The sequence below is a fragment of the Zerene cesonia genome, unplaced genomic scaffold (genome assembly GCF_012273895.1).
Source record: "Zerene cesonia ecotype Mississippi unplaced genomic scaffold, Zerene_cesonia_1.1 Zces_u001, whole genome shotgun sequence".
NCBI lineage: Eukaryota > Metazoa > Arthropoda > Insecta > Lepidoptera > Pieridae > Zerene > Zerene cesonia.
In genome coordinates this window covers 4,249,555-4,259,375 of record NW_024045131.1, presented here as the reverse complement: position 1 = coordinate 4,259,375, position 9,821 = coordinate 4,249,555, and the positions used below count along the sequence as shown (strand labels likewise).

General features: G+C 34.0%; 2 protein-coding genes and 1 non-coding gene across 3 annotated transcripts in view; 2 read left to right on the top strand and 1 right to left on the bottom strand.

The window, feature by feature from the left end:
- Positions 1–4,536, bottom strand: part of LOC119838165 (DNA-binding protein Ets97D) — a 9,043-nt gene extending 4,507 nt beyond the window's left edge. The window contains exons 1-4 of the mRNA XM_038364008.1: positions 4,225–4,536; positions 3,286–3,384; positions 2,389–2,510; positions 924–1,075 (exon numbers count right to left, since the gene is read on the bottom strand). Coding sequence (XP_038219936.1) covers positions 924–1,075; positions 2,389–2,510; positions 3,286–3,384; positions 4,225–4,372 — 521 coding nt within the window. The 5' untranslated portion in view covers positions 4,373–4,536. The remainder of the gene's footprint in view (positions 1–923; positions 1,076–2,388; positions 2,511–3,285; positions 3,385–4,224) is intronic.
- Trnav-uac lies at positions 1,781–1,853 on the top strand. The gene has a single exon. It is a non-coding gene; the product is annotated as a tRNA-Val (tRNA).
- A 442-nt stretch (positions 4,537–4,978) lies between the features above and the next one.
- LOC119838164 (zinc transporter ZIP9) overlaps positions 4,979–9,821 on the top strand; it is a 7,446-nt gene continuing 2,603 nt past the window's right edge. The window contains exons 1-5 of the mRNA XM_038364007.1: positions 4,979–5,289; positions 6,325–6,505; positions 7,419–7,529; positions 8,588–8,726; positions 9,467–9,585. Coding sequence (XP_038219935.1) covers positions 5,194–5,289; positions 6,325–6,505; positions 7,419–7,529; positions 8,588–8,726; positions 9,467–9,585 — 646 coding nt within the window. The 5' untranslated portion in view covers positions 4,979–5,193. The remainder of the gene's footprint in view (positions 5,290–6,324; positions 6,506–7,418; positions 7,530–8,587; positions 8,727–9,466; positions 9,586–9,821) is intronic.

Genomic DNA, 9,821 nt, shown 5'->3' with positions numbered 1-9,821 from the left:
TATACAATACCATTCGCTTTATTTATCACACACAAATAGTAAGCATAAGTATAGTAGTAGCTACAGGCGGTCTATCGCTTATTAGCGATCTGTGAATCTTATATATAAAATTCTCGTGTCACAGTTTTCGTTGCCATACTCCTCCGAAACGGCTTGACCGATTCCTCTGAAATTTGGTAAGCATATTGGGTAGGTCTGAGAATCGGCCAACATCTATTTTTTATCCCGATATTCCTACGGGATACGGACTTACGCGGGTGAAACCGCGGGGTGCAGCTAGTTACATATAATGCTATTGCTGGTAGCCAGCTTGTTTGATCGGCCGTTTCATTAAAAGTCCAGTCTCAATTAACTGAATGATATCCAACCTTTACGTAAAATGTCTTAAATTTAAGAACATTTAATAAAGATCACTTTTACCACCAATACCAAACATTCACCACCACTTTTACCACTATCAGAAATTTACAATCACTTAAAACCACAAAAATACATTCACAACCTCTTATACCATCAGAAACAAACATCATCATGACTTTTACCGTCACTACCACAATAAACATCACTTTTACCATCACTAACAAACATCATCATGACTTTTACCACCACTCCCACAATAAACATCACTTTCACCATCACTAACAAACATCATCATGACTTTTACCACCACTACCACAATAAACATGACTTTTACCATCACTAACAAACATCATCATGACTTTTACCACCACTACCACAATAAACATCACTATTACCATCACTAACAAACATCATCATGACTTACTACCACTACCACAATAAACATCACTTTTACCATCACTAACAAACATCATCATGACTTTTACCACCACTACCACAATAAACATCACTTTTACCACCAATACCATACATTCACCGGCACTTTTACCGTTCACCACTCACCCTCATCAGCAGCCGGCAGCTGCAGCAGCTCCTCATCAGGCTTCAGCACGTCCATAATGTTGATCTTCCTCTGCGAAGGCTTTATCTGAATGTTGACTTGCACCACGCCAGAACCGCGGATGCATTGTTCCACTAGGGTCTTGTGGTTTTCCAACTGGAAACAATAGATAAAGGAATTAAAAAAGACTGCCGAAAAAAGCGAAATCTTATAACTTAGAAATTTGATATTAAAATTCTTAATTATAACGACATGGCGGTGTCGCGATCCCGTAAGATACATTTCCCTATCAAAAAAACGTCTGTCCTTTCTGAACACCTAAACCACTGAACCGATTATAATGCTATTTGGTATCAAGATAGATAAGAAATCCCACGGAAACGGAAACGTTCAAGTTTTTCCTTAAATATTAATATGCTAGCTGCGCCCCGAGGTTTCACCCGCGTAAGTCCGTATCCCGTAGGAATATCGGGATAAAAAGTTGCCTATATGTTATTCCAGTTGTCCAGCTGTCTACGTATCAAAATTCATTGCAATCGGTTCAGTAGTTTTTGCGTGAAAGAGCAACAAACACACATACATCCTTACAAACTTTCGCATTTATAATATTAGTAGGATAGGATAGTAGGATATAAATTGTTTGTCCGCGATGGACTTCTAAACTACTCAACCGATTTTAATCATATTTGTAAACTATACATGCAGTTTGATCCAACTTAAAAGATAGGATAGTTTGTATTATAATTTCAATTACCATAAACGACTACCCGGGCGGAGCCGGGGCGTGCAGCTAGCATATCTATAAAAATAGGTTCTATAATATCTTGCAATATAATTTCTAATTTCAGATTTTATCCCACTGGTTCCGTGGTGTAGTGGTTATCACATCTGCTTTACACGCAGAAGGCCGCCAGTTCGATCCTGGCCGGAATCATATTTTTTGCTTTTTTCCTTTTTTTTATTTATTCGATTTATTTTTATTTTTATGAGATTTAATATAATATGTATATGAGATACGTAGAATAAAAATATTTTTGTTCGACGTTACTAGTTTTATATCTACATTCTACACTAGCTGCGCCCCGCGGTTTATTATTTAAGTTAAGTTAGTTATTTAAACTAAAATTATAGAAAACATGTGTAATGCGTTATATTATCAACACCACAGTATATTTGTTGATCTATATTTAGATTACACAGCATTGATGTTCCATAAAAAATATTGATTTCATTGAATTAATTGTACTATATCAAAAACAAACCAAATTCCATACTTCTTAATAATTATTATTTAAACGCCATTTATTAAAATATAAATAACCCACATCAAAATTTCCACATCACATGAAAATTGCTCTTGTGTACAAAAATTGTATCAAATAAACGACACGACACGACACGACACGACACGACACGACACGACACGACACGACACGACACGACACGATATCGTACAGTATAAAACTCACCAACTTGGCGTCTTGCAGCCAGAAGTTGTAATCTGATAGATCGGTGTTCAGCCGTTTCTCCAACATCGTCCGCAACTGAGACAATCTCGTTCTTATATCCATCAATTGGACTATAACTTCCTCTGAAAGTGTTGGTAAACATTATTTTATATTATACTAGCTGTCCGTTGATGTGTGTTAATCTCTTTAGTCTTTATCTCGAAGTTTCTTTATCTATTGATATATATTAATATATAAAGATCCAGTGTCATGATGTATATTCCCAATGAACTCTTAACCAACTCAATCGATTTAGATGAAATTTGGCATTTTATATGCAATTGGGTCCAACTTAAGATACAGGATAATTTTTATTTCAATGAATTATCCCAATAATTTAGAATTAACAACAAATTTAACCACAGCACCGCGTGGCCGGGTATGCTAGTATATAAAAGCAATACAATTTCATAATAATATATTTTTGGAGTTGTACAAACTCTTAAATCTGATCTCATACTATATAACAGCTTTTCTCAATATTTTTTCCTGATTATACAAACAAGATGCTAGCTTCCCAATCTGGATTTGTCTGTGTGAATATGTTATGTTTGTTTTTAAATTTAACACCCACTTTTGTAATACAAAATAGACAGTAGATATTATAAAAATACTAATATTATAATGTTAAAGTTTGTTTCTTTGGATGTTTGTCTGTCAATCACGCTGAAACTACAGACTGAGATACAGGATTTTGATGAAAATTGGTGGTATACATACAGGGTATGAGCTGACTTGGGTGATAGGATACTTTTTATCCTGATTAAATGCTCCTCTGGGATAAAATAGGAATCATGATATCCGGACGGAGTTAGTTTGAGTATCTAGTAAAATAGAGAAAAGATTCGTAGACCATACCGCTGGAATCCATACTCTGCAGGGTGTCTTCATCATCAGCAGCATCAGTGAACACTGCCAAAGGAGCTTCAAGTATTTCAGTACCTGTTTGCATCAAACCTAGAAACATTTTTGCCATTTTTTTATTAATATGAACGTAAAATCTTTGTTAGTAAGAGAGAAAAAAAAAGAAATATTTCTTTAACTCCACATAAATACAATATACATACATAACAATATATTTCAAGGCCAGAGTGAATAGGTTTCCATCAGGTAGACCTGTGGTCAAATGACTGCTTGATCAATTATAAAAAAAAAACAATATGCAGGTTCATGTAGACGAGCAAGCTAATAAAACAGAAACATTTATAAAAAAATAACAATTGAAAAAGTAGGAGACAAATGGAGAAACCACTCGGCCTATACCGCAACACATTCACATTATGAATACATACTATGACAGTTCTATATATAATTTAATAAACTGGTGTAATAAGCACTCAGTTATGTGTACAATAAATTTTATCTCTTCCTATTATAAGCATAAGGATTTTTACATACATAGGTAATATTAGATTTCTCAATTTCATACTGCTTCATAGAAGCAAGTGTGATAAAGAAACTGGACATTGCCCTGCTAGTTCGAAATTAACTATAAGAAAACAAGCCGATTTTGACAAAGTCGCAATAAATTGTATTATATTTATTTTCACCACTTCTTTTCTTCATAGCTTTTGGGATGAAAAATTTCCACAAGATTAAAATTTTGAATTAAGAACTGTCTTTAACTACTACTGCTCTACATTAAAAAAAACAACATGCTTAGATTATATCAAATGGTCTATTTAAATAGCTATAATCACTTTCGTATTATTTTCCTTAATAATAATGATGCATACAGTAGTCGGTAGTTACTTAATATTGTTACGATATAAATATACAGTAGATAGTATACTATACCTAGATCAGATTCTGTGACGTATTGAGGAATTATTGATAAAGCATCGTTAGATTCAACATTTTCTGCACTATCCGAATATCTATTTTCTATTGTTTCCATTTTAATTGATCTTACATTCAACAAATCACTTATGTCCGTCACCTCCATTTTGAACACAAATTAGTGGTCTCTTACAATTTAAGTAATGATAGCAAGAGTATTTAAAAAACAAGTTAAAGGGAAAATAAACTTTTTACAATGTTTATTTGAAAAATTATAGGAAAAGGAAATTGATTGCCCACTTCCGCGTGCACTAGACGGGAAACCATGAAGGGAATGACATTGACAAGATAATCTGTTATCTATTACGTGCTAAGTTATAATTTTACGATTTTTACTATAAATCGTTTTTATTGTTGGTTGTATTCAATCCTTTGTACAGGTACATACATATTTTTTATTTTATAATTACATTACTTAAAATTGCATATTAGTGTATTTATAAGGCTTTCATAAAACGTAAGATCCATTTATAAAAATGTCATAATTACTCGTACGCGCTTCTTTTAAAAAAAAGTGTTGGGAATACCTAATAATTTTCAAGAATAATGTTGTACTAAGGGCAACGTTTGATAAAGATAGATTAAACGTACAAATTATAACATTTTCCCGTGATTGCATCAGTGTTTAAGCAACTTTAATTGACCAATCTTGCCATACGTAATTTTGTTGACACCTGATTGACAGTAACTGTATTGTTCATAAATCAGTGTTGCTGTGTTGTCATTTGTCAAGTTAAGCAAAATCGACCGTGTATCCTACATGTTTTACTTTCAATAAACTAAATCATATTTAAAATTCATAAATAGTGTTAATTAGTGAATAATGAAATATCAGCGCTCAATTCAGGTGTAATCTTCGCTGTATCACAGTTATCTAATAAAAATATTCTATATTTATCGGCGAACTGTAAATTTTTTGCTTAAAAAATGGATGGAACCGTCGTCTTGATTTTATTGGCTTTAGTTATGTTAATCGGATCCTACGTTGCTGGCAGCATCCCCCTTAATGTCAGCATGTCTGAGGTAAGATACTTCCATACAGGAATATATTGTTTTACGAATTTACGCGTAATAGCGAGGCAGTCATTTCCTATCACCCAGGCCAGCTGTTACATCGGATTTCTGCGTTTCGAAAGGATGTTTTGCAATGTTTGTAGAAATATTTGTTACATCAATTCGACACTATCGATACACTTTTGTAACAATCAATGTATAATATAAATTCGATTTTTAAAAATTAACCAATGATTTGATTATACTTATGTTTTGCAAGAATGAAAACAATGTATTTTTTTTTTTATTCTTAAATATATTTTAGCTTAGTTTTCTTTACCAAAACATTTTTACTAGAAGTTGAATTTAAACAGATTACATGCACAATTATGTTATGCAGAGAAAAAAGAATTCATATGTATAAAAATCAATTGCTGTTCGTTAGTCTCCCTAAAACTCGATAATGACTGGTCTGATTTTTATATTCATGGTTTTAGAATTTTGAATAGTCCAGGGAATGTTTAAAAGGTAACAACAATAATGAGGCCGACAAAGCTGTGGACGGGAAGCTAGTCACTTATAGATTTTATGATATTCCCTTTAATGCAAATGTAAGTGACATTATCATCATCATGATTTGACTCCGTTATTTTGATCCACTTTACACTTTTATTAAAGAATGAATTATTTATTTTATAATATACTAGCTGCGCTCCACAGTTTCATCCGCATAAGTCCGTATCCCCTAGGAATATTGGGATAAAAAGTTGCCCATATGTTATTCCTGTTTTCCAGCTATCTGCGTATCAAATTTATATATTGTGTACATTATTAATCTTCAATAAACATTTAAATCAATCTATCATACAAGCCCTCGGTCCACCCTAGCTTCACCTTTGGACATATATCTAACCTTTCTCAATATATCTAAGACTGAAAGAATTTTTCAAAACAGTATTATGTTGTAGTTTCTGAGATTAGTGTGTTCAACCGAACAAACTCTCCAGCTTCATAATATTAGTATAGATAATAAAAATGTTATTCAATTTCCAATATTGTCTATAGGAAAAACTGCTCAAAGTGACAGTCTTCGGTGCTGGTCTCCTCGTAGGCACTGCGTTGGCCGTGATCATCCCTGAAGGTGTTCGTTCTCTGTTCGGTGAGAGGGCGGCGGTCACCAACTACACGGCGGAGCCGAACGTGCAGACTGACTTGCACTCGGTCATCGGCATATCGCTGGTTTTGGGTGCGTTGGAATCTATCTCTTATGCGATATGTTTTTAAAATCGCAAATACGTTGTACACGCTCAAAGTGACCGTACGAAGGTAGGGTAAATGCCAGACTCATGAAGGCAGGCGAGCGAGATGATGATACCTTTTATGCGTGAGTGTGAAAGAGAAGGAGATAGAAAGGAGAAGAGAGTTGCCATTCTAAGATACTATCAATACATTATACAAGTCTATCATTTTGTCAAATCTCAAAAATCTTCTAACTAGACTAAAAAACAGGCGATAGGAGCGTCCACAACAAAACCCTGGGTGCTTTGTAAATACGACCTTAATTCATCCAAATAAGGTTGAATTTATCTCGTATTTAGCAGCTAGACGTATTAATTTAAAACTTTTGGTATGTTTTGCGAATATACCTTAAGCAATAGTAATAGGGTCGTTATTGCTTTAATCCTTAATTGTTTCGACTACAATTTTTCAAGCACACTTGAGGACAATTTTGAAGAGTTTAAATAAAGGCTGAAGTTAACTAAATTAACATAATAAAGTATCACATAATGCTACTAATCATATCCTCTAAAATTTTATGACTTTTTCGTATTTTTTTTAATTCAAATTTATTATCCTATAGGGTAAGGTAATTGAGAATAGAGTTAATTGGCAAAATATCCTAATAATTTCTTTCTATAATTTCAAAACATTTTAAAAACGGTAATCTAATGAAATGCCATAGATGTGTTATAAAATTTTTGTCAATAGAAATGGTAGTTTTTAAGATAGTTAAAAGTTCTTCCCAACGTGACACGGGCAGAATTGTACAAAGCAAAATTGTCTTCAACTAAAAATGAATTGAAATTTATTGAGAATAGTTTCCAATTATAACTACCCCGATGGATAATAATGTTTTAATTCATATTTCATCCTCGCAGGATTCATCTTCATGCTGATGGTGGACCAGCTGTCGGCTCGCTACAACGACTCTAGCAATCCCTTGGAAAAGAATGTCACAGCCACCGTGGGGCTGGTGGTGCACGCTGCTGGTGAGTTTGCGATGATGATGTTGGTGATAGTGATGATGTTGATGTTGATGTCGATGATGATGATGATGATGATGTTTGTGATTAATAATTAAATCAAATTTGAAAAGGAGGTTATAACTTCGATATAGTAGGTGTAATCTCCCGCTCAAATACAAATTCACTTTATACAAAAATGCTCTAAGAAATAGCACATTGTTTTATAAATAAGTTTATTTTAAATATATTCACTCGTAGGTATCGCGATAAGAAAATGGGAACCGCTCAAGCATTTCATAATTATGTTATTTGTAAGTTACATGGGAGACAGTGTTTTGCCCATAGCTTCATTCAGATTATATTGTCTCGGTCTTTCCCATACTAATTTCGACCATCCAAAAAAAAAAATTTAAATAACTTTTTTTCATAATAAAGTTAGTTTCTGGCACACTTTATTTAATTCACTTGTATGTTTGTATGTAACCGATTCCTTTAGATTTTGACTCACTTTATTCGGACAGAGTTAGTTCAAACTTTATATATTTATCATTTATCATTTAATCAGGATAAAAAGGATCCTGTCATCCAAGTCAGTTCATGTCTGGATACCAAATTTCACCAAAATCCGTGCAGTTGTTTCAGCTTGATTGATGGACAAGCATTCATACAAAGAAACTTTTGAAAATTATAGTATTAGTGTGATAGTATGATATATAGTGTCAACATCATCATCCGCCTATATATGTTCCCACTGCTGGGACACAAGCCTTCTATGAGGGTTCAGGCCATAATCTAGCACGCTGGCCAAGTGCGGGTTGGCAGATGTCACGTGTCGTCGAACTTTTGATTTTCCAACACAAAGTATTATAAACTAGCGGTCCGCCCCGGTTTTGCCCGTGGTACATATATAGTCTATGGCCTTCCTCAATAAATGGGCTATCTAACACTGAAAGAATTTTTCAAATCGGACCAGTAGTACTTGAAATTATTTCGTTCAAACAAACAAACTCTTCACCTCCATAATATCAGTATGAATAAAAATGTGTTAAAGTTAGTTCAAATGCACATAACGCGTCCCCCAGCCGATGGTATAGCGCTCGGCGCGGCGGCGACCACGTCGCACGCGGACGTCGAGATCATCGTGTTCCTGGCGATCATGCTGCACAAGGCGCCCGCCGCCTTCGGCCTCGTCACCTTCCTGCTGCACGCGGGCCTGGAAAGGTGAGCGACCTGGGGTTGTGTGTGTGTATAAAAAAAAAATGAGAAAAAAGTAAAAAAAAAGATAAAAAAAAACAAAAAAAACTGCTGTTAACACTGTAAAATTGAAAATACCCAATTTTCTTATTTGTGTAAAATAAAACTAAAACATTAAATTAAAAAAAAAAAACAGCCGATAACACGGAAAGTTTTAAAAATAATCCTTTTTCCCACCATCAGAATTAGATTTTTCCCCAATGTAAATGGAATTAATGTCTAGGTTAACTCTATCTGCTAAATGTAACCGATACCAAAAAAGGAGTTTCTTCATTTTCACTGTTTTTCTTTTTTGTATTTGTTACCTGTTTTTATTGGGTCAACTGATAATGATTCATTTTTCATTTGAAAGCCGGTGCCTCTTCGGGTGGTCCAATTGAATTTGATGTATTTCAGATAATCTGAAGGTGTTTTAGTTTTTTTTTTTTGTCAATGTTAATGTTTTTTTTTTTTATTTATCAAGGCCTATAAATTGAATTTTTAAATTTTTGGTGTTATAGCATTGAAAAAATGCTCTATGCATGAGAAATTTTGAAAGAAATAAAAAAGGAATCAAGAGGAAAAATAATTTTTAATAAATTCATTACCGTTATTACGGTATGGTAAAAAGACGCGGGTTCGAACCCCACCTCTTAATCAAATTATTGCTATTCTTTTAAAAATTTCTCAAATTCATTCATTTCATCCGTTCAATTGATATGCGATAGGAATCGAATCCGCAAACACCTGTTGATATTCTCGTGCTCCGCGCCGCTGCTGGCGCTCGTCACCTACTTCGGCATCGGGAATGAGAGCAAACAGACGCTCAGCGACTTCAACGCGACCGGTCAGTATTGATACACGTTTTATTATCTAGGTGCACTAGGACATGTCTGTAAATGGGATTGTAACATCTGGATACGATAGGATTATACATACGAATATGATAGGATGCAATAATAACTGGGATTATAGCAGGTGAATATGATGAGATGCAATAATAATTGGGATTATAACAGGTGAATATGATAGGATGCAATAATAACTGGGATTATAACAGGTGAATATGATGAGATGCAATAA